Raw genomic sequence first — 26,976 nt, 5'->3', positions numbered from 1 at the left:
CAAGGTCACAGTGACTCAAAATAGTTAAATGGTTTCCGGATGATTACTCAAAAATGCTTACGCCTAGGATCATGAAACTTCATAGGTACATTTATCATGACTGGCAGATGACCCCTATTGATTTTCAGGTCACTATGTCAAAGGTCAAGTTCACAGTGACTCGAAACAGTAAAATGGTTTCCGGATGATAACTCAAGAATGCTTACGCCTAGGATCATGAAACTTCATAGGTACATTGATCATGACTGGCAGATGACCCCTATTGATTTTCAGGTCACTAGGTCAAAGGTCAAGGTCACAGTGACTCGAAATAGTAAAATGGTTTCGGTATGATAACTCAAGAATGCTTACGCCTAGGATCATGAAACTTTATAGGTACATTGATCACGACTGGCAGATGACCCCTAATGATTTTCAGGTCACTAGGTCAAAGGTCAAGGTCACAGTGACTCAAAATAGTAAAATGGTTTCCGGATGATAACTCAAGAATGCTTACGCCTAGGATCATGAAACTTCATAGGTACATTTATCATGACTGGCAGATGACCCCTATTGATTTTCAAGTCACTAAGTCAAAGGTCAAGGCCACAGTGACTCGAAACAGTAAAATGGTTTCCTGATTACTCAAGAATGCCTACGCCTAGGATCATGAAACTTCATAGGTACATTGATCATCACTGGCAGATGACCCCTGTGGATTTTCAGGTCACTAGGTCAACGGTCAAGGTCACAGTGACTCGAAACAGTGAAATGGTGTCCGGACGATAACTTAAGAATGCTTACACCTAGGATCATGAAACTTCATAGGAACATTGATCATGACTGGCAGATGACCCCTATAGATTTTCAGGTCACTAGGTTAAAGGTCAAGGTCACAGTTAGACAAAACAGTAAAATGGTTTCAGGATGATAACTCAAGAATGCTTACACCTAGGATCATGAAACTTCATAGGTACATTGAAAATGACTGGCAGATAACCCCTAATGATTTCCAGGTCACTAGGTCAAAGGTCAAGGTCACAGTGACATGAAACCGTAAAATGGCTTCCGGATGATAACTCAAGAATGCCTACGCCTAGGATCATAAAACTTCATAGGTACATTGATCATGACTGGCAGATGACCCCTATTGATTTTCAAGTCACTAGGTCAAAGGTCAAGGTCACAGTGACAAAAAACGTATTCACTCAATGGCTGCCACTACAACTGACAGCCCGTATGGGGGGCACGCATGTTTTACAAACAGCCCTTGTTTAAAATTATTTTTAAGCCATCAAGTTGCATAGGGAAATGAATTTAATGTTGCATCAATCAAGAAACATTTTCCCATTTAAAAAAAATCAGAGAAAGGTTAAAAAAAGGTCACCCATGTGTTTGTTGTAGCAAGAAAAGTGAACCTTCATAGCGAAACACTTTTCCAATATTAATGAATACATTTCTGAGAAAGCTCAAGAAAAAGTCTGGTATCCCATGTGTTTGTTATCGTGATGTTTTCAAAACCATTTCCAAATATTAGCTGAGATATACTTAAAACTTTACAGTGAGTTACAACATGTGCATGAAACAATAAAGGTATTATATTCATGATTTTGATTTGTTGCAGGAAAAGCGGACGTCAATTGAGAAGGAGTACACCTCCTGGCTGAAGGAGTGCCACGAGCAGTTTGACAAGCAGATCCACTTCACGCAGTACCAGGGCCAGATCGTGAGACTGGACCTGCCAAAGCATCGCCAGGCGCCCTGGGCCGCTTACACACAGGTTGAGTGGGACGGCAAGGTCTATAAGGCCGGACAAATGGTAGGTGTAAAAATTCGTGTAAAATAATTTATATTTGTCTTTATGAAATTTCTCGGTTTATCCAAAAAAACAAACTTTTTTGTGGACTAGTTTATTGTTGGATTTTTTGTTTTGGAGAAAAAAAATGAGGACTTTGCATCGGTTACTTTCAGGTGTCATTGTTAAAGCGAGATTCTACAATTTTGTCAAATATTTATGTTTTATATAAAATGAGAAAAAACTTACACTTATACATATATTTCAAAATGAATTAAAATAAAAGTTTAGAAGAACATGTTTTGAAAAATGTGAAATAAGCCAGATATTTAATTCTGAAATTGAAAATGTCTGTGCAGTCGAATTTTCCAGCATGTATGTCATGCATGTATGATGTGAATCAAAATTTAGTTTTACTGATCATTTTAATTTCCTGCAACGATATCTATTCATATGACACATACTAACTCGGATCCTAATAAAAAGAAGAATGCTTCGGTTATTTCAGGAAAATATTACGAAATATCTTCGTCACAATCGGCTCGGGGCGCTAATTTGTCTTTGATGCATTTTATGAAATTCATCTTCTATGTATAATTTCTCTTGCCTATTTTGTGTTATTGTTATATGTTACATATTTTTATCAATAAATTACGATTTAACACGTATAAAAATCACATAATCTTGCTTTTAATTGTTGGATTGGTCAAGCCACACAATCAATAAATATATAAGTCCCCGGAATAGTAATGGTTTTACAGTATTAATTTCTTGGAGTTGTTCACTCTCAGATTTTGTCACACAATTTGCAAATACAAACAATTGAATGTCCCGTCAAGGTGAGTGGGTGGAAAAGTGTATAAATCAGGAAAAATGATAGATGTAAACAAAAATAACCATTATTCTTTTATTTATGAAATTTTTGTACTGATCTATTATTGAAGAACAAAATTATTGTGAAAAACAATTGAACAGTTTAAATTTGGTTATAAAAAGCTTTCCCACTTTGTAACTTTTATAATGCAATTTTGAAATAATTTACCTACAATTTAAATAATGCGGAGAAGCTTGGTCAGCAGTCATGGTTATACTTAAGGCCAAAGGTCAAAAAGTGGTTGATTCAGCTTGGTCAGAGGTCATGGTAATACTTAAGGCCAAAGGTCAAAAAGTGGTTGATTCAGCTTGGTCAGAGGTCATGGTCATACTTAAGGCCAAAGGTCAAAAAGTGGTTGATTCAGCTTGGTCAGAGGTCATGGTCATACTTAAGGCCAAAGGTCAAATGTGGGTGGTGCAGCTTGGTCAGAGGTCATGGTCATACTTAGGCCAAAGGTCAAATGTGGGTGGTGCAGCTTGGTCAGAGGTCACGGTCATACTTAAGGCCAAAGTTCAAAAAGTGGTTGATCCAGCTTGGTCAGAGGTCATGGTCATACTAAGGCCAAAGGTCAAATGTGGGTGGTGCAGCTTGGTCAATAATTACAAGCATATTGACCAGAGGCTCGACATGTTGCAGACAGGCAAAACAAAAGTAAAACAAAATTTGCCGCCATCATCAAGATCTTTATAATGCTGTTATTATTTGAATAATGCACATATTGTATTACCTCAATCATTGTTAAGTTTTAATGATATCTCAGCCAAGTTAGAAAATGGTTTCATCACAAAAGTTGCATAGAACAAAGACCGGTCACCTAAGTCTAAGGGCGGATGACTATGGCCCGCTTCTTTTTATGCCCCTGGTAGGGTGGCATATAGCAGTTGAACTGTCCGTCAGTCCCTCTGTCAGTCTGTCAGTCCATCAGTCCGTCAGACTGTGCATCCGTCCGAAAGCTTTAACATTGGCCATAACTTTTGCAATATTGAAGATAGCAACTTGATATTTGGCATGCATGTGCATCTCATGAAGCTGCACATTTTGAGTGGTGAAAGGTCAAGGTCATCCTTCAAGTTCAAAAGTAAAAATATACAATCCAAGGGAAGTAATAAGCTTTAAAAGGGAGATAATTTCTAAACCTGCCAAATGATATATTGAAATTGTATTTCAACGCGGCCACATAGGGGCATTGTGTTTCTGACAAACACATTTCTTGTTTAAACATTATTTGGAAAGACAATGGACTCTTGATTAGAACTAGGCTCTGCATCTTTGTTGAACAAAATCAGAAAGAGCACTTGCATACATGTGGTGATAATTGTAATAAATGTCCTGTTATAAGCAAAGAAATATGATATTTTAAAACCCCTTGTTTTACTGATTTTGTGAACGATTGGCAAGACTTAATATTTTCTTATCCATCTATAAGGAAGTACTATAAACAGAAAATCTAATTCATTCACGGATACTGTTGCTCCTTGTTAGCATTTACTCTGTTTTTATGCCTCCGGTAGGGTGGCATATAGCCGTTGAACTGTCCGTCAGTCAGTATGTCAGTATGTGTGTATGTCAGTATGTGTGTATGTCAGTCTGTCCGTCCATCTTTCTGTCTGAAAAAAAATTTAACATTGGCCATAACTTTTTCACTATTGAAGATAGCAACTTGATATTTGCCATGCATGTGTATCTCATGGAGCTGAACATTTTGAGTGGTGAAAGGTGAAGGTCAAGGTCATCCTTCAAGGTCAAATGTCAAATATATGGCGTCTGTCCGTCGGAAAACTTTAACATTGGCCATAACTTTTTTAAATTTTGAAGATAGCAACTTGATATTTAGCATGCATGTGTATCTCATGAAGCTGCACATTTTGAGTGGTGGAAGTTCAAGGTCAAAGTCATCCTTCAAGGTCAAAGGTAAAAAAATAAATAAAATTCAAAGCAGTGTTCTTATGAAGCTGCTCATTTTGAGTGGTGGAAGTTCAAGGTCAATGTCATCCTTCAAGGTCAAGGTCATCCTTGAAGGTCAATGGTCAAAAAAAATAATTCAAAGTGGCGTAATTCCGAAGCTGCACATTTTGAGTGGTGGAAGTTCAAGGTCAAGGTCATCCTTCAAGGTCAAGGACATCCTTCAAGGTCAAAGGTAAAAAAAAATAAAACAAATCAAAACAGTGTTCTCATGACGCTGCACATTTTGAGTGGTGGAAGTTTAAGGTCAAAGTCATCCTTCAAGGTCAAAGGTCAAAAAACCGATTTTTTTTTCAAAGCGGCGCAATAGGGGGCATTGTGTTTCTGACAAACACATCTCTTGTTTCTTACAAAGAATGTCATTTAAGAATAATTCCATGATATAAGTGGTAAATGGGCACTATATATTGAACCTGCATTCTTGAAAAACTGGGCTTTATGCATGTGCGTAAATTGTCATCCCAGATTGCACACAGGGCAATCAAAGATGATACTTTCTGCAAAAACTGGATTTTTATTTAGAAGAGACTTCTATAAACAAAATCCATCAAAGTGGAAAATGTCTTGCCTGATATATCTGGGAGCACACTTTACATACATGCATTGAGCCCTGTGTTTCCATAGGCTTTGAAGCTTGTATTTTATGTAACAGGTTCGTATAGTTCGCACAATTCCATTTTTCCTGGGGACCATTAACCGTATCCTGCTGTATGGAGACCACACCGGGGACACGTTTGCCACTGGAGGTGATCTGGAGGTCATACAGGTACGTAGGCAGGGATTCTGTTTGCATGTGCATAAAGTGTCATCCAAGGTTAGCCTGTGCAGTCCCCACATGCTTGTATGGGACAACACTCTCTGTAGTTATTGTAATTTTCTCTTGTTAGAAAAAGTCATTTTAAAGATGAAAGTGTTGTTCTTAAAAAGCCGGAGCAGAAATGCACAGGCTAATCTGAGACGACATTTAACAAACATGCATTTAATCTGCTTTTTTCGCAGTCTGCACAGGCTTATCAGGAAAGACAATTTCTGCCTAAATTGGATTTTTGCTAAGAAGAGACTTCATTTATACGAAAAATGTCATAAAAGTGGAAAGTGTCGTCCCTGATTAGCCTGTGCAGACTGCACAGGCTAATCTGGGATGACACTTTACGCACAAGCATTATGCCCAGTTTTCTCAGAAAACCTTGTAACCCATTTAAACCTTGTGCAACACCTCTTGGGTAGATTTTGTCATCTACATGTGTGTTTGTCGAACTCATATTCTTGTCTGTGAAATTTTACTGCAATGCCTTAAGCTAAATTTGCAAGGGGGTCGATGTACATAACCATAAGAGTAATTTTACTGAGAGTCAAATGTTCAAAGTTGTTAAAATATTGACAATTTCCTCAAATTTGTTTACTTAACATCTGAATTGTGCATGTACCACATTTGAAATGACCAGTTCGTAATAGGTGGCATCATGACTTCAAGTGATACATATTGTTAAATCATTTATATATGTTGGCATGAAGTTTTTCTGTTTGTCAAAAAATGACTTTTGTGGACTTTTAAAATTGTGGATATCTGATATTGAGAAAAGAAATTCCCATGTCTTTGTGTTAATTAAATGAGATTGTTAGGTTTCACAAAATAAACGAAAATGAAACATCCTGCAAATAATGATGATTTTGCATTAGTTTTAACCCATTTATGCCTAGCATCTAGAAAAAAGGCCTTGGCAAACAGCGTAGACTCAGAGTCTCAGGGTCTGCGCTGTTTGCTTTAAGGAATTTCTGTAAGAAATATTCTAAATATAAAAATAAATATACTAGACATCCCTAATTTTGGAAATAAATTGATCCAATTTAGAAGGATGGGAGAGTCCACAAGGCATAAATGGGTCAAATGAACTATTTCCAGGAGCCCCAGTCCCTGTACAATGAAGTGAAGATTGTGCCCCTGTCCAAGCTGGACCGGGCAGCCAGCGCTGGGCTGGTGAAGAAGTACATAGACGAAGAGGAATCTAAGTAGGTCTTGAACTCATTGGAGCCGCGTTTTGGGAAAACAGGGCTTAATACATGTGTGTAGTATCATCCCAGATAATCATTTGCAGTCCGCACAGGCTAATCAGGGGAGACACCTTTGCAGTCCGCACAGGCTAATCAGGGAAGACACATTTGCAGTCCGCACAGGCTAATCAGGGGAGACACATTTGCAGTCCACACAGGCTAATCAGGGGAGACACATTTGCAGTCCGCACAGGCTAATCAGGGGAGACACATTTGCAGTCCACACAGGCTAATCAGGGGAGACACATTTGCAGGACACATTTGCAGTCCGCACAGGCTAATCAGGGGAGACACATTTGCAGTCCGCACAGGCTAATCAGGGGAGACACATTTGCAGTCCGCACAGGCTAATCAGGGAAGACACATTTGCAGTCCGCACAGGCTAATCAGGGGAGACACATTTGCAGTCTGCACAGGCTAATCAGGGAAGACACATTTGCAGTCCGCACAGGCTAATCAGGGGAGACACATTTGCAGTCTGCACAGGCTAATCAGGGGAGACACATTTGCAGTCCACACAGGCTAATCAGGGGAGACACATTTGCAGTCCACACAGGCTAATCAGGGAAGACACATTTGCAGTCCGCACAGGCTAATCAGGGGAGACACATTTGCAGTCCGCACAGGCTAATCAGGGGAGACACATTTGCAGTCCACACAGTCTAATCAGGGGAGACACATTTGCAGTCCGCACAGTCTAATCAGGGGAGACACATTTGCAGTCCACACAGGCTAATCAGGGGAGACACATTTGCAGTCCGCACAGGCTAATCAGGGGAGACTCATTTGCAGTCCACACAGGCTAATCAGGGGAGACACATTTGCAGTCCGCACAGGCTAATCAGGGGAGACACATTTGCAGTCCACACAGGCTAATCAGGGGAGACACATTTGCAGTCCGCACAGGCTAATCAGGGGAGACACATTTGCAGTCCGCACAGGCTAATCAGGGGAGACACATTTGCAGTCCACACAGGCTAATCAGGGGAGACACATTTGCAGGACACATTTGCAGTCCGCACAGGCTAATCAGGGGAGACACATTTGCAGTCCGCACAGGCTAATCAGGGGAGACACATTTGCAGTCCACACAGTCTAATCAGGGGAGACACATTTGCAGTCCGCACAGTCTAATCAGGGGAGACACATTTGCAGTCCACACAGGCTAATCAGGGGAGACACATTTGCAGTCCGCACAGGCTAATCAGGGGAGACTCATTTGCAGTCCACACAGGCTAATCAGGGGAGACACATTTGCAGTCCGCACAGGCTAATCAGGGGAGACACATTTGCAGTCCACACAGGCTAATCAGGGGAGACACATTTGCAGTCCGCACAGGCTAATCAGGGGAGACACATTTGCAGTCCGCACAGGCTAATCAGGGGAGACACATTTGCAGTCCACACAGGCTAATCAGGGGAGACACATTTGCAGGACACATTTGCAGTCCGCACAGGCTAATCAGGGGAGACACATTTGCAGTCCGCACAGGCTAATCAGGGGAGACACATTTGCAGTCCGCACAGGCTAATCAGGGAAGACACATTTGCAGTCCGCACAGGCTAATCAGGGGAGACACATTTGCAGTCCGCACAGGCTAATCAGGGGAGACACATTTGCAGTCCGCACAGGCTAATCAGGGGAGACACATTTGCAGTCCGCACAGGCTAATCAGGGAAGACACATTTGCAGTCCGCACAGGCTAATCAGGGGAGACACATTTGCAGTCTGCACAGGCTAATCAGGGAAGACACATTTGCAGTCCGCACAGGCTAATCAGGGGAGACACATTTGCAGTCTGCACAGGCTAATCAGGGGAGACACATTTGCAGTCCACACAGGCTAATCAGGGGAGACACATTTGCAGTCCACACAGGCTAATCAGGGAAGACACATTTGCAGTCCGCACAGGCTAATCAGGGGAGACACATTTGCAGTCCGCACAGGCTAATCAGGGGAGACACATTTGCAGTCCACACAGTCTAATCAGGGGAGACACATTTGCAGTCCGCACAGTCTAATCAGGGGAGACACATTTGCAGTCCGCACAGGCTAATCAGGGAAGACACATTTGCATTCCACACAGGCTAATCAGGGGAGACACATTTGCAGTCCACACAGGCTCATCAGGGGAGACACATTTGCAGTCCGCACAGGCTAATCAGGGGAGACACATTTGCAGTCCGCACAGGCTAATCAGGGGAGACACATTTGCAGTCCGCACAGGCTAATCAGGGGAGACACATTTGCAGTCCCCACAGGCTAATCAGGGGAGACACATTTGCAGTCCGCACAGGCTAATCAGCGGAGACACTTTCTGCTTTTATGGAATTTAGTTTAAAGCCTAAAGGAGGTCTTGATTAAATCTAGTGTAGGGGGATGTGTTGTCCCTGTCAGATTAGCTTTGGCTAAACTGGGATGACACTTTATGCTCGTGCATTAAGCTCAGGTTTTTAATAATGAGTCTCGTTAGATCTTGAATTTAAATGGGAACATAAATTAATTGTTTTTAAAGGCAATAGTTGTTCATTGGTTGAAATGTTTTAAAAAAGATGAGTATTAAAGGTAGTTGTAACTGTATTTTAAGGCATTAATCTCTTTGAAAAAACAGCATTACCATAAAAATGCAGTCATAAGTCGAGATTTTTTTCCTCCAAAAATTGATTAAAATTATAGTCTCGACTTATTATCGTTCATGCGAAAACAAAGTTAAAAATCGAGGTTGATCGATCCCCGCATCGTCTCGGTAATGGTTGTTAAAGTTGTTGTCACAAAAACTCGTTGATTTACAGCGCAAAAAGTCTTATTTCAACTGAGGCGAATTAATTAAATCATATTTGTCAATTTTACTTCTGATTTATTTTAATAATTATTTAAACCAAAGTTTAAAGTTAGCAAGTGTGTTTTTTACTGGAATTGTAAACAAAGAGTAAGTAAAATTTGCACTCTTTGTGAATTGACAGTTTGACGTCATCAAAGGAAAGCCGCTTCCTGTCTAAAGCCATACAGTGACAAATTTCTCGCCGACAAAATTGGCTTCCTTTGTAATCAATATGCTGAACCAATCGTATGTTTGTTCATTAATGGCAATCGTCCAATTAAATAATAGCACGTGCATAGCTCCGCCTTTCGAATTTTTTGCAGAGAACGGAGGTGGAGTTTAACGGTTAATAGAGCAAGTGTTTTACGCAAGTTGAGTTCCGATTTGCCGTAATTACTCGGCCATGTCGGCCTAAGCATTAAAACAACAAATACATTTATCTATGATTTTCCGAGAAATACTGATAAGTTCCGATTTACAAACTTCATGTACAGTTCCTTACAATGGCCGACGCTTGTGTTTACAAAATTCCTAAACACATATATAGTAAATAATGGCGCAGTGTGTTGATGGATTATAACTTGTTATCAAATTGCAAGGTGAAACTATTTTTAACTACTATAATATCGGGTTTGTTTAATTTAATAAACATGTTAATCAATATAGTTGCGTCCCCATCAGAAATAAATTTGATGGGGTCATAATTTTATTGATGCTGATTTTCCAATTGTCTGTATTTTATACCCGACTTATGAAGTGAACATACACAAAATGTCACATTTTCGAACCATTTTTATACCCCCGACCTATGAACGGGTAGACCTATGACTGCATTTTTACGGTACTTCAATATCGTACTGAAATATGGATGGTTTACTTTACAACTTGTTATATGTTACCTCTGTGTAAAACATATCTTTGCCATATTTTTCTTGTTAAACCGGTGTTTACAAAACAGACATTTATAATTGACACTAAGTTTACATTTTAGCTCAATTTTATGTAACTTTTTTGATAAATGGATCTATTTATAAAAATTGATTTTTCAAACAAACAAAATGATTGTCAATGATTAAATTTACATCAATGACCTAATGTCTTTCTTTCTGCCATCTTCAATGGAAGGCATGATTGAATAATACCATTTAAATCAAATATCAGGGCCACCAAAGTTAACATCAAAATCACGGAAAATAAACTTTCATTGTCTAGTAATATTGATTTTGAACAACAAAAACCTTGTTTTGTGAACATGGTCACTGACTTTCAATGTCTTTACTTCATGTATTGCCAGATTACCAAGTTCCTTAGAGATCTCCTGGCCGGATGGTTACGAGGTCGTGAACAACGAGAGAAGACGGGCTGGCCAGACTATTGGTAACTAGGCAGCCTGTGATAATCCATCAGATGTATTCTAAGATTTTTTATTTATACACATGCTGCAAAATCTATATTTATCGTGGGACTTTTTATCCCCTGCCATAGGCGGAGGGATATTGTTTTGGCGTTGTCCGTCCGTCTGTCTGTCCGGCCGGCCGACATTTTTGTGTCTGGAGCCATATCTTGGAAGTGCTTTGGCTGATTTCATTGAAATTTAGTATGAGCATATATACGGATAAGAGGATGATGCACGCCAAATGGCGTTGTACACCATCTGTTAATAATGGAGTTATGGCCCTTTGTATCTTGAAAAATGCTTTTTTGTTTCCGGAGCCATATCTTGGAAGTGCTTTGGCAGATTTCAGTGAAACTTGGTATGAGTATATATGGATAAGAGGATGATGCACCCAAAATGGCATTGCACACCATCGGATAATAACGCAGTTATGGCCCTTTGTATTTTGAAGAAATGCTTTTTTGTGTGTGTCCGGAGCCATATCTTGGAAGTGCTTTGATGGATTTCATTGACACTTGGTGTGAGTATATATATGGATAAGAGGATGATGCACGTTGGCATTGTCCATCTGTCCAGAAAACTTTTGTGTCCAAAAGTATATTGGCAGGGGATATCAATTCAACGAATTTGCTTGTATCTTGTTGATTTTGTGGGTTGAATGATTCGCGAATTTATCACAAACATGTAGGAATATTACTGACACATTTCCTTCTTTGTTTTACCAAGATAAGAATTATGAAAACATGTGTCTACGGAAGTCTTTTTATGCCCCCGGTAGGCTGGCATATAGCAGTTGAACTGTCCGTCAGACCGCCTGTCTGTCTGTTTGTGCGTCCGTCAGAAAACTTAACATTTTTATATTTGGCATGCATGTGTATCTCATGGACCTGCACATTTTGAATGGTGAAAGGTAAAGGTCATCCTACAAGGTCAAAGGTCAAATATATGGCTTCAAAGCGGCACATTAGGATAGTGATTGGAATCGGTTTCCCAAAACCGAGTCGATTAATCGGAGGCCATAATCAGCGATTAATTGATAAATCATTTTGTTTTTTTAGCTCAACTATTATATATGAAATATATATAGTGGAGCTATCCTACTCACCCCGGCGTCGGCATCTGCGTCTGCGTGCAAATGTTTAAGTTTTCGTACTTCCCCAAATATTTTCTTTGTCCCTTGACATATTGCTTTCATATTTTGCATACTTGTTTAACAACATGACCCCCAACCTATAAACAAGAGCAGACAACTCTATCAAGCATTTTGTCATAATTATGGCCCCTTTTCCACTTAGAATATGCAGCAAATGTTAAAGCTTTCGTACTACCCCATTTATTTTTTATTGTCCCTTGACATACTGCTTTTATATTTTGCATACTTGTTAACCAACATCACCCCAACCTATAAACAAGAGCAGACAACTCTATCAAGCATTTTGTAATAATTATTGCCCCTTTTATACTTAGAATAGGCATATTATTGATAAATCTATGTTAAAGTTTGCGTACTACCCCAAATATTTCCTATATCCTTTGAGATACATTTTGTATTGCTTTTATATGTTGCATACGTTTACCAACATGACCCCAACCTATAAACAAGAGCAGACCACTGTATCAAGCATTTTGACATAATTATGGCCCCTTTTACACTTAGATAATTGAACATTTTGCTTAAATTGCCATAAGTTCTTTATTTATGATCACATTTTATTATTTCTTTGACAAAACAACACTTACCTGAATACCAAAATGGATTCCACCCAAACAATCCCCGATGCCCCTACCAGAATCCCTCCGCCCCCCAACCTCACCCCCCCCATTTTTTTTAACATCGTCTAATAAATTACCCCACCCTACATTATACCCCCTCTCACCCCCACCCCCCCTACCCCCCACCCCCCCTAAAAAAAGTTTTTTTTTAAACATCATCTAATAAATTACCACACCCCACATTATACCCCCTCTCACACCCCTACCCCCCTCCACCCCCCCCCCATTTTTTTTTTAAAACATCATCTTATAAATTACCACACCCCACAGTATACCCCCCTCTCACCCCCCCTTACGCCCTCCCCCTACCCTCCCCCCCCCAATTTTTTTTTTTTCCTTGAAAAAATTGTCTCATAAATTATTGAATATGAACAATTTTCCCAAGATGGCTTACGTTATACTGGTAAGCACTCGAATAGTCGAGCGCGCTGTCCTCTGACAGCTCTTGTTAAATGATGTTTTTAATATTTTAACCAGTTTTTTTGTTGATATTAACATATTGCTATATTTTATCAAAAAGAACTTTATCATGACTATTCCTTATGTGTTTTTTTAGTTAATAATTAATAAATGCTAAAAAATCTTTCTTTGTGTTCGAATTAGTGAACAATCTTGTGGCTGCAATGTTACGTACTGTGTTGAAAATGGTGTTAAACCCCAAGAACAACAACAAATCTTGTACAGAGTGGAAAATATTACAGATTGGTAAATAAAAAATAAAAACAGATCTTTAAAAAGTAATGTTATTTCAAAAGAACAACTTTTATGATCATTATGAAAATATCTACTTAAATATGGGCGTTGTGATAATAGTTTCTTGACCACTAAACGCACAGGCTAATCAGGGACGACACTTTCCGCCTAAATTGGAATTTTGCTATGAAGAGACTTCATTTAAACGATAAATTCATAAAAGCGGAAAATTCTTTCCTAATTAGCCTGTGTGGACTGCACAGGCTAATCTGGGACGACACTTTACGCACATGCATTATGCCCAGTTTTCTCAGAACACGACTCAAATAAAAAAGTTACAATCACAATGTTTTATAAAATTATCAGAATTCAATTGAATAACAAAATACATGACAAGTATTCACCATTATTAAGAATTAACTGAAACATTTTATACAACATAATAAAGTTTCTTTTAAGAATTGTAAACTCATTCCTTAAAACATTTTCATACCATAAAACAAGAACAACATTGATTTTGGATTAACTTTACAAAGTTAACACTTGTCAGAACAGTACAAACTGCAATACTTAAGGCCATCCTTAAAAATTCTTATGTTTGGCATAACCCGACCGACCCACTTAAATCTGAAGTTTTTTTTGTTACTTCAAAAAAAAAATAAAAAAAATTTGCTCGCCGTAACTTCTTTCAGCTAAATTTTTCCTTTCCGCTTTTTATCCTTTCCGGTTATTTGCGTCATTTTATTGAATGCTCTTTCAAGGATATCTAGAATAGCAATGAACAAAACGCGTACCGATATTTATTTGAGTCGCCTATTTATTTGACATATGCATATGCGATTAATTAGACTTTAAATACAATTAAACCGCTCTTGTTTTTCTCGTATCCCTTTAATTAAAATACGCTGCTGTCATTAAGGATAGTTTGGGAGTAAAAAAAACAAATTAATTAATTATCACGGTTCAATTCAATTCTGCAATCGGCAGAGATGTGTAATATTGTCGCCATATTACTAATTAATTAATTATCACTCTTTAATTCAGATCAGTAAATATCAGGTAGAAAGATAAAAAGTGGTCAGCTTAGAAATATTTATTGACGGGTATTGTCACGTTTTTGTTTAATTTGCTTATCTCTTTATACGACTTTTCAACTGGTGGCTATTTTGGAGGCAGACGGCAATTTAAAATGTGTATTCAAATTACCGGTATACAACATCTGCGCATGAATGACCCAATATTATCCGATAGCTCCACCTGTTCTCACGTTTCATTCGACAACGTCATGTCATGTGTAAGCGAGCTCAATGCTGATTGGCCAGCTACCATGTGCACTTCATTAACAATAAGAACAAGCAATGTCTTATCGGGTACAGACCGGGTTTTGTTAACTGTTCGAATTGCAAACACTTTCATTAAAACAAAGAGACAACTATAGAAAACCAGTCCGGATTAAAAAGGGCGGATGTTTTCAAAGAAATTTTACTAGATTTTCGCATTTTTGCTATTCAGATTTTTCTTGAAACAAATTTTCAATAGTTTTGCAAATGACTCAAATGGCGAACAACAGCCCGAGCATTGCGAACGTATTATTTTTGGAATAAATGCTCACTACTACAGGGCTCATGCTGTCATTCGCCATTTGCGAGAGTATGGGGAATTTGACTCTAGAAAAATATAAGTTGGGAATATGCTTAAATCTCGTTAAATTTCATTGAAAACACCCGCCATTTAAATCCGCAGTGTTTTTTTTAAAAACTATTTTTCTCTTTGTTTCCATGAACAATTTGAAGCGCATATGGTAGCGGGCCAATCAACATTGAGTTTGCTATCGGGTAATAATGGGTCATTCATGCGCAGATAATGGAATACACAGTTGATATTGTCGTCTGCCTACAATATAACGGCAGATGGCAAGAGTCCTATAAAAAATAAGTAAATAAAAAGAAGCTCTTTATAGAAAAAATAGACTTACAAATACACGTGCGGTGATACGGACGGTGCAGAAAATTCTTTACCAATTTCCTTTCATTAGGCAGAAGACTTGGAGCTTTATTTGATAATTACCTTTCAGTTTGGTTTTTGATGGAGATCAATGTCAGAAAAAAATTACAAAAAAAAACCCTACCTACCGACCCACCCAAATTTACCTTGGTCGGGTTATGCCAATCAAACAATTTTTTAAGGATGGCCTTACTGTCACATTGTTCACTTTTTGAGTTTCATCAAGAACTTGTTTTTATTTAAAAACACAATTTTCTCTACAAGAGCTGGCTTGAGCAAGGATTTTTTTTTGAAATAATATTTCCAGTGAGACTGAACACTGTCTCAGAACTAACAATAGATGCTGGAATGCACAAAAACTTTTTTGCTAATACTGACACTTGGGGAAACTTTGAAGCATGACACTGCCACCATTCTAAATCGGAAACACTTTTTCCATCACAACCTGGCTCTCGTAGATATGATTTACACTCATTGTGTCCTTGTTCCTCTGGAGAAAGAGCTTTATGATTTACACTCATTGTGTCCTTGTTCCTCTGGAGAAAGAGCTTTATGATTTACACTCATTGTGTCCTTGTTCCTCTGGAGAAAGAGCTTTATGATTTACACTCATTGTGTCCTTGTTCCTCTGGAGAAAGAGCTTTATGATTTACACTCATTGAGTCCTTGTTCCTCTGGAGAAAGAGCTTTATGATTTACACTCAATATGTCCTTGTTCCTCTGGAGAAAGAGCTTTATGATTTACACTCATTGTGTCCTTGTTCCTCTGGAGAAAGAGCTTTATGATTTACACTCATTGTGTCCTTGTTCCTCTGGAGAAAGAGCTTTATGATTTACACTCATTGTGTCCTTGTTCCTCTGGAGAAAGAGCTTTATGATTTACACTCATTGTGTCCTTGTTCCTCTGGAGAAAGAGCTTTATGATTTACACTCATTGTGTCCTTGTTCCTCTGGAGAAAGAGCTTTTTCCTCGACATGAAAATAACATCATCTAACCAACCACACTCTTGCTTAACATCTCTCTGAGAATCATTTTTGATTTCAAGTTTAACCTTCTTTGCTGCAGGCTCATCTTGCTGTGGATCATTTTAAATAGTAATGTCATCATCTTCATCGATACGTTCCGGCATCTCAGGTAGTGGGGGTAGACTATTTCTGTTTTTATCCACATTCTCAGGTTTCTCTTGTTTACCTAACTGGCCAATCGAGTACAACTCAATCAGTTGATCCAGCAATAACTGTGAAGCCCTCTCCACTTCTTTCACAGAAGCAAATGGCATAACTTCAAAGACAGTGTAACTTCAAAGACGGTGTAAGAAGAGCAGCTAACAGGGCAAAATCCTTATCTTCTGTTCTTAAATCTAACTGTTGTTTCATGTCTGTCTTCACAGACTTGATCATGTCACTGTCATCCTCCTTTAGAACTAAAGCTTTATTCAGTTTTACAATAACTGGAAGTATTAATCCCTGAGTTGGCCATTTGTCACTTATCTCATTTCTGTAGCGCGCTGGAATGGGTCAAGTACTTTAATAAGTTCATCGACTTCTTCTTGCTCCTCAAATGTAAATAACCTACTTGCCAGCAATTTTGCATGTTTACCCAGACGGTTATCAGAAGCCACAGCCGCCAAAGCCTGTTTCTGCTCCAACAATCTTTCAAGCATAGATAGTGATGAGTTCCAACGAGTGGGAACGTCCTGTATTAGTCTATGTCCTCGCGCCTTTTCTGGCAGATGGCCTTGGTGCTCTTCGAGCAGTTCAGTTGACCTGTTGCTAGTATGGAAGAAAGTAACAACACTCCTTCCCTTTGTTACAAGGGAACTTATCGTCTTTTACGGCATGTTTAACAACGAGATTTAGCCTGTGCCCATAACAGCCTATTCGGTCTAGACCCAGAAGCCGGATGGCCTTTTGTTAATTTGCTGCATTATCAGTAACCAAACACCGGATTTTTTAATGTCCCACACACCGAGGGTCTTCGACAGATTACACTGATATTCTCGCCTGCAAATTGAAATCATAAATTCATTCATTGATTATTTTCTTTTTTTCTTAAATTATGTGTAGAAAAATTAAGTAAGAGTTTTATAACATGAAACAGAGCCTTTTTCAAATTCAATTAAGGAAACCTTGAAATTGGCTTTAATTTATTGTTTAATATTTGTTTATTTTGATAATGGAATTTGGCACGATTGCTTAATAAAGAAAAATAAGTACATGTTTACCTCAAAAAGAGCATCTTTCATATTCAAAAATGTTCTTTAAATAGTATTTGTTTTAATAAAAAGATTTTTTTCATTTAATTATCTAAATATATCCCCACCTGTGTGAGATCCAGGTAGAAGTGATGTCTGCAGAACATCTGACCGTAGTTCCCATTCCGGTGAAATATAGTGGACTGTGACCGTGTCGTAGCTCTGAGTGTGGATTGAAGTCCATGTGTCATGTGTTAAAGCTACGTTTGGGGCTCGTGACAAATCTTGGCAAAGTAAAGACTGTGCAGTGTCATAGAGTTTAGTTATTTTATCACTGACAGTTTTCTTGCCAGGAATTTTATATCTTGAGTCAAGTTCATGCACAAAGTCTTTGAAGCTAGAGTGATCAACCAAACTCAGTGGTAACATTTTGTCAACAAATAAACCTAACAGTGCACTGTCAATTCTTTCTTATTTTGCCACAGATAAAGCTACAACTTGAGAAGATGTATTACCAGTTCCAAAACTTTCATTTATTTTTGGTTGATCTTCTTTCTTACAACCGGATTTCTTACTTGACTTACTATCATCAGATTTTCCTACCAAATTTAATTTTATATTCTTATGTTCCTGCTCTCAGTGAAAAATCATTGTGGAAGCTGCACCTAAAACAAAAAATTAACATATTAAACCTCGGCAAATTAAGGGAAAAAAAAGATTACGCCCTCTTAAAACATAAAAAGTGAGGACTCTGTGACTGTCAATCAATTTTTATGCCCCCTTTCGAAGAAAAGGGGGCATATAGTGATCGCACTGTCCGCCTGTCTGTCTGTCCGTCTTTCCGTCACACTTTGCCTTTAGGTTTCGAAAAATGCTCATAACTTCTATGTCCCTTGAGATATAACCTTCATATTTGGTATGCATGTGTATATGGACAAGGCCTTTCCATACGCACACAATTTTTACCCCTGTGACCTTGACCTTGAACTTAGGGTCTGCGTTTAGGTTTCTAAATCTGCGTTTAGGTTTTGAAAAATGCTCATTACTTCTATGTCCCTTGAGATATAACCTTCATATTTGGTATGCATGTGTATATGGACAAGACCTTTCCATACGCACACAAATTTTGACCCCTGTGACCTTGACCTTGAAGCGTTTAGGTTTTAAAATCTGCGTTAAGGTGTCGAAAAAAGCTCATAACTTCTATCAAGCGTTTATAGGGGGCATAAGTCATCCTATGGTGACAGCTCTTGTTATATGTAAGAAATGAATTAGAACATATATGATTCAGGATTTCTTCTATATGATCTTGCGAAATTGACAAAATAAACGATGTAACATCGTACACGTATGTTTGCATGGTTTTATTTTTATAGTAAACATATCATGGTTTGTGTACTGCTTCCGACAGTATATGCAGAACACATATTTTAAATCAATGTTATTGTCCTTGGCTGGTTTAGAAGAGTCTATTAATTTTACGCTGAAATGATTCCAAACGTCAGATTTTTTTATAGCTTTTTTCGGGACCGGAACAAATTCTTCACTGGCCGACATCTTGAACGAATTGCTTAAATGGTTAAGCAAAAGAATTATTAAATGATCGGTACGGTAAAAATTTGTCAACTTTTCGTCAACTCGAAATGTTCATTGTCATTGTCACGTCAGCGGCAATTCGTCGACGATCTGATTTATCAACTCACCACTACAATAGGGGGCATTGTATTTCTGACAAACACGCCTCTTGTTTTTTTTAAATTTAATTCAGACAAATATAAGAGATTTTACATAAAAGATTTTACAGTTTACTTACAAATACAGTTTACTTATGTGGCTTATTAACTTTCATATTTTGTATATATGGCTAACTGACTTTCCATGGGCCCATCTTTTATCACCTTTCTCTGCTCTACAGGTGACATCAAGATCGAGATTTTGAACAGGAAAGGTGACAAGATTAGCAAGCTGCCCGGCAAGGAACATGCCTCTAAGAAACTGCTGGTGGAGCTCAAAGTCATATGGCATGGTAAGTGGTGTTTTTGTGTGTCCAATTTGGTGCTAAAATCCTGCCCCATTCCAAATCTCTAAAAGTATATGATTCTTGCTCTTTGAAAAGGGGGTTTAATGCGTGTGCATAAAGTGTTGTCCCAGATTAACCAGTGCAGTCTGCACAGGCTAATCAGGGAGGACACTTTCCGCGTTTATGATATTTTTAATATAAAAAGAGTCTCTTCTTAGCAAAAATCAAGTTTAGGGCGAAAAGTGTTGTCCCTGATTAGCCTGTGCGGACTTCTCAAGCTAATCTAAAATATTGTGACAAAAAAAAAATTTTGGGGAGCATCACCCGTCTCCGACGGTTTCTTGTTTTAAGCTCACCTGAGCGATAGCTCGGGGTGAGCTATTGTGATCACTCACCGTCTGGCGTCCGTCCGTCTGTCTGTCTGTCTGTCTGTCTGTCTGTCTGTCTGTCTGTAAACAATTTGTAAACATCTTCTTCTACTAAACCATTGAGCCAATTTCAACTAAATTTCATGTGGAGCATCCCTAGGTCATGGGACAAAAGAATTGTTAAAAAAAATTTGATCACATAACCAAGATGGCCGCCATGACCATATATGGTAAAAACCTTAAAAAATCTTCTTGTCAGAAACCGCTTATCAGATTTTCAAAAAATTTCACAGGGATGACCTTTGGAGGCTCCCCTGAAAAAGTTGTTCAAAGAAATTTGATTCGTCAAAAAACATGGCCGCAGGAGCTCGTTGAACTTTGCATGTTTATTCGTTTTTGCCTATTTTGTGAAAACTTTCAAAAATCTTCCACATTTTTTGTCCGATCCTTTCCAAATTTGCACAGTGTCTTTATATCAATAAGGACACAAACCCTACAAAAAATGAGCATTATTGGTCCATGAAGTACAGAATTACCTCCCCTTGAATTGAGAAAATGGTGTTTATGCAATAAAGTCCAAATTTTTCATCCAATTCTTTCCAAACTTGTAAGGATTTAGCATGGTTCAAACAAGGGAAACAACTACGGTTTATGCATGTTCTTATTATTACAGATTTGCCTCCCTTAAATTCATTCAAAATCTCATTTTACAGCAGAGATTCCAAATCTGACCTGTAAATGAGCCCCATATTTACTGCCAGTGCTAGGTTACCTTTTCCCATTTGATCATTCTTAAGTATTGGTCTTGTAATGCTGCTACTGCTTCTGCTACTGCTACTGCTACTACTACAACTACTACTACTACTACTACTACTACTACTACTACTACTACTACTACTTCTACTACTACTACTACTACTTCTACTACTACTACCACTACTACTACTACTACTACTACTACTACTACTACTACTACTACTACTACTACTACTACTTCTACTACTACTACTAGTACCACCACCACCACCACCACCACCACCACCACCACCACCACCACCACCACCACCACCACCATTACTACTTCTACTACTACTGCTACTACTACTACTTTTACCACTACTACTACTACTACTACTACTACTACCACTACTACTACTACTACTACTACTACTACTACTACTACTACTACTACTACTTCTACTACTACTACTACTACTACTACTACTACTTCTACTACTACTACTACTACTACTTCTACTACTACTACTACTACTACTACTACTACTACTACTACTACTACTACTACTACTACAACTACTATTACTACTACTACTACTACTACTACTACTACTTCTACTACTACTACTACTTCACCACCACCACCACCACCACCACCACCACCACCACCACCACCACCACCACCACCACCACCACCATTCACAGTGACAAAAAACGTATTCACACAATGGCTGCTACTACAACTTATAGCCCATATAGGGGGGCATGCATGTTTTACAAACAGCCCTTGTTTCTATGGGATTTTAACCACAACTGTTCATGTTTATCTCCGACACATATTTTTAGGTCACCTGTCATGAAGTGACACGGTGAGCTTATGTGATCGTGTGATGTCCGGCGTCCGTTGTTCGTGCCTGCGTGTGTCCGTGCGTCTGTCCATCAACAATTTGTTTGTGTAGACAGTAGACATCCAATCTTGATGAAATTTGGTCAAAATGTTTATCTTGATGAAATCCGGTTTGGGATTGTATTTGGGTCATCTGGGGTCAAAAACAAGGTCACTAGGTCAAATAATAGAACAACCTTCTGTAGACAATAGAGGTCACAGTTTTCATCCAATCTTTATGAAATTTGGTCAGAATGTTTATCTTGATGAAATCTGGGTTGGGATTTTATTTGGGTCATCTGGGGTCAAAAACTAGGTCACTAGGTCAAATAATAGAAAAAACCTTGTGTAGACATTAGAGATCACAGTTTTCATCCAACCTTTATGAAATTAGGTCAGAATTCTTGATGAAATCTGGGTGGGATTGTATTTGGGTCATCTGGGGTAAAAATCTAGGTCAAATAAATAGAAAAACCTTGTGTTGACAATAGAGGTCACAGTTTTCATCCAATATTTATGAACTGTGGTCAGAATGTTTATCTTGATGAAATCTGGATTGTGATTGTATTTGGGTCATCTAGAGTCAGGAACTAGGTCACTAGGTCAAATCATATAAAAACATTGTGTAGACAATAGAGGTCATAGTTTTCATCTGATCTTAATGAGTCAGGTGAGCGATTCAGGGCCATCATGGCCCTCTTGTTAAATAATATAATTATAATTTCTTTCTTGTACTAATTTGTGAATGGTAGGGTTAATTACATACCTGTGGACTTATGTCCATAGATACATGATGAACTCTCTGGCTATGATTTCTTTGATAAACCACAGGCCTTGGTTGTCAGTGATGTCTGACTTGGTCATCCCGGTTGGATTGGACAAAATCAAAGGGAAGTAATATGCTTTAAAGGGAGATGATTTCTATACCTGCCAAATGATAAATAGAAATTTTATTTCAAAGCGCAATAGGGGGCATTGTGTTTCTGATGAACACATCACTTGTTTCATATATTTTCTATCAATCTCTTCAGTCAGTTTTTGATAGGAAACACTGAACTGTTGTATTAATATTGATCTAAATCATTAAATACATCAAAAGACTAAAACTGAAAAATCATAAGGGCTGTGCTCTGTGAAAAAGGGTTTTATTGCATGTGCGTAAAGTGTCGTCCCAGATAAGCATGTGCAGTCTAAACTCTCTAATCAGAGATATGACACTTTCCGCTTTTATGATAAAGAAAGTATTTTTTCAGCAAAAATCTAGTTTAGGTGAAAAGTGTCGTCCATGATTAGCCTGTGCAGACACTTTACCCACATGCATTTAAACCCCTTTATAGAGCACGGCTCATTATTATATGTGGAACATTAATATTTATTGATTTTGTGAAAAGAGTGATAAACAAATTTAAGATCCCATTGAACCATTGTTTCCATTCTAAATAAAGCTGCATAGATGCAGTTAACTTTGTTTAGGATTATTAATAAGATTAAGTGTTTTTTTTAACACCCTTCACGCCCTCTTGGTGTGTATTATGTTTTGCAGGGATGTCGTATTTTTATCCACCAACATTTGGCGGATCCATGCCAATAAATCACAATGTGCAATCAACACCTGATTGAGTTTCTGTGGTGATATTAGAAACAAATAAAAACATAACAGATTAATAGGCATGTGATAAATAAGGCTCACCATCTGTAAAGACACACCCCCCCCCCCCCCCCCCCCTCCGACCAGATTTAACAAGGAAATGCATAAGAGACATATTTGTTAATGACGAATGCAAAGTCTAAATTTTCAGCAGACTTCATTTGTTAGAGGGCTCATAGTCAAGCTGCTTATAATAAACAATATGTGCTTCTCGATCCATTTCAGGGCCCACAGGGGATCAGGTGATAGTCTCTCACATCAGTCAACATGGGAAGACGTGGCCATACTGGTTCAGGAAGATGGGTAAGACTGAATGTTAAAGCCCTGGACAATTTATCAGTAACTGTGTGAATACAATTAAGTCAGTCTCTGGAAAGAATGAGCTTAAGGCTTGGGAGAATAGTATCCTCTTAGATTAACCAGTCCGGACAGGCTAATCAATGACGAGAATGTCCACCTAGACTGGAAGATCTTTTTTGAAACAGAACATTCCATAAAGCTGAGTGTCATCCCTTAGTAGCCTGTCAAAACTGCACTGGCCAATATGGGACAATACTTCACTCATCATTTATTCATCAGCATTTGGATTAAAATATTTAGCGGATACTCACCAGAAATGGTAGACATTGACAGGTTAGTTAGTTTTTAGCTCTGTCTTCAGCCCAATAAAAAGGCCAATACGAATACAATAAATTATTAATAATATGTGCAGCTTGCTAGGAAAACAGGGCTTAATGTTTTTGCGCAAAGTGTCATGTCTCAGATTAGCAGGAATGACACTTTCTGTTTTCGTCCTATTTTCCTTTAAAATGGTCTTCTTTAAACCAAAATCAAGTGTATGTGGAAAGCGTCTTTCCTGATAAGCCTGTGCAGACTGCATAGGCTAATCTGGGACGACACTTTACGCACATGCATTACACCCAGAAGGAGGTTGAAGTAATAACAATATTTATTTTATTATTTCTGGTGGTTTACAGAGAAATATCAGTGAATTCAAACTGATAATTCACTGTTTCAAAAAATGAAAAGTAACAGTGAAAATTATCGATAGTTTTCACTGTTTTACTGTGATATGATGTCATTTTGTGACGAAATGACATCATTATTTCAGTGAAATTCTCCTAATAAATTGGTTTACACTGTAAATAAACGGTAAAAACAAAGCATAAAATAAAAAGAAAATTTGTTGGATTTCGTAGAATAAAGATTTTAATTCACTTGTGATCACAAAAAATATCTATTCTGCGCCACTCGTGAAAATATTATTTTCTATGATCACATGTGAATTAAAATTGATATTCCACCAAATCCAACAAATATCCTCTATATATTGTAAAATTAAAGAAAAAATGCACATGTACATGTATTAAGCCCAGTTTTAGCAGAACGAGCCTCAAAAGTGATATTGTATGTCTGTCATGTAGAGAACTTTCCCAATCTGGGCAGCTACACCCTCCATCTGCAGGCAATCATCAATGAGAGTGGGGAGGACATGTTTGCAGGGATACCCCTGCCATCGCATAAGATCAAGTTCTTTGTCATGGGTAAGATATTATATAATACAGCTAAATGAATTATAGAAGGAAACTCAGGATGTCTTGTAAATTTGTGCTCTACATGCTTAACAGCCTTGACTAGCCTCCAGTGTAACGGTTTCTTAACCCTTTGCAAACTGGGAAATTTGTCGTCTGCTAAAATGTCGTCTGCTGAATTTCAAAAATTAGCATTTTCTTCGATTTTTTTCAAAGAATACTATCAGAATAGCAAACAGTTAAGATCCTGATGAGACGCCACAAAACGTGGCGTCTCATCTGGATCCAAACTGTTTGCAAAGGCCTCAAAATTTGGTTCCCGCACTGAAAGGGTTAAACTTATCTGATAAATTAAAGTACCCATTGACATTCTCATAGTATTCTCTATGTATGCACAATATTAAATCTGATACTGGATCTCATTTGATCCCAGTCACATGTAATCTGCCTTGATCCTATAACACCCAATGGTATAAACTAAGCTGTATTTGCTGTACTTGTTGGCTTACCCTTGCTCATGGTGAGCTATAGGCTGTATTTGCTGTACTTGTTGGCTTACCCTTGCTCATGGTGAGCTATAGGCTGTATTTGCTGTACTTGATGGCTTACCCTTGCTCATGGTGAGCTATAGGCTGTATTTGCTGTACTTGTTGGCTTACCCTTGCTCATGGTGAGCTATGGGCTGTATTTGCTGTACTTGTTGGCTTACCCTTGCTCATGGTGAGCTATAGGCTGTATTTGCTGTACTTGTTGGCTTACCCTTGCTCATGGTGAGCTATAGGCTGTATTTGCTGTACTTGTTGGCTTATCCTTGCTCATGGTGAGCTATAGGCTGTATTTGCTGTACTTGTTGGCTTACCCTTGCTCATGGTGAGCTATAGGCTGTATTTGCTGTACTTGTTGGCTTACCCTTGCTCATGGTGAGCTATAGGCTGTATTTGCTGTACTTGTTGGCTTACCCTTGCTCATGGTGAGCTATAGGCTGTATTTGCTGTACTTGATGGCTTACCCTTGCTCATGGTGAGCTATAGGCTGTATTTGCTGTACTTGTTGGCTTACCCTTGCTCATGGTGAGCTATAGGCTGTATTTGCTGTACTTGTTGGCTTACCCTTGCTCATGGTGAGCTATAGGCTGTATTTGCTGTACTTGTTGGCTTACCCTTGCTCATGGTGAGCTATAGGCTGTATTTGCTGTACTTGTTGGCTTACCCTTGCTCATGGTGAGCTATAGGCTGTATTTGCTGTACTTGATGGCTTACCCTTGCTCATGGTGAGCTATAGGCTGTATTTGCTGTACTTGTTGGCTTACCCTTGCTAATGGTGAGCTATAGGCTGTATTTGCTGTACTTGTTGGCTTACCCTTGCTCATGGTGAGCTATAGGCTGTATTTGCTGTACTTGTTGGCTACCCTTGCTAATGGTGAGCTATAGGCTGTATTTGCTGTACTTGTTGGCTTACCCTTGCTCATGGTGAGCTATAGGCTGTATTTGCTGTACTTGTTGGCTTACCCTTGCTAATGGTGAGCTATAGGCTGTATTTGCTGTACTTGTTGGCTTACCCTTGCTCATGGTGAGCTATAGGCTGTATTTGCTGTACTTGTTGGCTTACCCTTGCTAATGGTGAGCTATAGGCTGTATTTGCTGTACTTGTTGGCTTACCCTTGCTCATGGTGAGCTATAGGCTGTATTTGCTGTACTTGTTGGCTTACCCTTGCTCATGGTGAGCTATAGGCTGTATTTGCTGTACTTGTTGGCTTACCCTTGCTCATGGTGAGCTATAGGCTGTATTTGCTGTACTTGTTGGCTTAACCTTGCTCATGGTGAGCTATAGGCTGTATTTGCTGTACTTGTTGGCTTACCCTTGCTCATGGTGAGCTATAGGCTGTATTTGCTGTACTTGTTGGCTTACCCTTGCTCATGGTGAGCTATAGGCTGTATTTGCTGTATTTGTTGGCTTACCCTTGCTCATGGTGAGCTATAGGCTGTATTTGCTGTACTTGTTGGCTTACCCTTGCTCATGGTGAGCTATAGGCTGTATTTGCTGTACTTGTTGGCTTACCCTTGCTCATGGTGAGCTATAGGCTGTATTTGCTGTACTTGTTGGCTTACCCTTGCTCATGGTGAGCTATAGGCTGTATTTGCTGTACTTGTTGGCTTAACCTTGCTCATGGTGAGCTATAGGCTGTATTTGCTGTACTTGTTGGCTTACCCTTGCTCATGGTGAGCTATAGGCTGTATTT

The 26,976-nt window shown here is 38.7% G+C and overlaps 1 protein-coding gene across 50 annotated transcripts in view; it reads left to right on the top strand.

Moving 5' to 3' along the window:
* LOC127857616 (structural maintenance of chromosomes flexible hinge domain-containing protein 1-like) overlaps positions 1-26,976 on the top strand; it is a 157,546-nt gene that overhangs the window by 24,718 nt on the left and 105,852 nt on the right. For all 50 annotated transcript variants that reach the window (XM_052394142.1, XM_052394147.1, XM_052394127.1 and 47 more), the window contains exons 14-20: positions 1,604-1,798; positions 5,263-5,376; positions 6,514-6,620; positions 10,779-10,861; positions 19,461-19,571; positions 23,431-23,508; positions 24,630-24,749. In XM_052394142.1, the coding sequence (XP_052250102.1) occupies positions 1,604-1,798; positions 5,263-5,376; positions 6,514-6,620; positions 10,779-10,861; positions 19,461-19,571; positions 23,431-23,508; positions 24,630-24,749 (808 nt within the window). The remainder of the gene's footprint in view (positions 1-1,603; positions 1,799-5,262; positions 5,377-6,513; positions 6,621-10,778; positions 10,862-19,460; positions 19,572-23,430; positions 23,509-24,629; positions 24,750-26,976) is intronic.

Source organism: Dreissena polymorpha, chromosome 14, assembly GCF_020536995.1.
Source record: "Dreissena polymorpha isolate Duluth1 chromosome 14, UMN_Dpol_1.0, whole genome shotgun sequence".
Taxonomy (NCBI): Eukaryota; Metazoa; Mollusca; class Bivalvia; order Myida; family Dreissenidae; genus Dreissena; species Dreissena polymorpha.
Note: the sequence above shows the minus strand (reverse complement) of the source record. Positions and strands in the feature narration are given on the sequence as shown.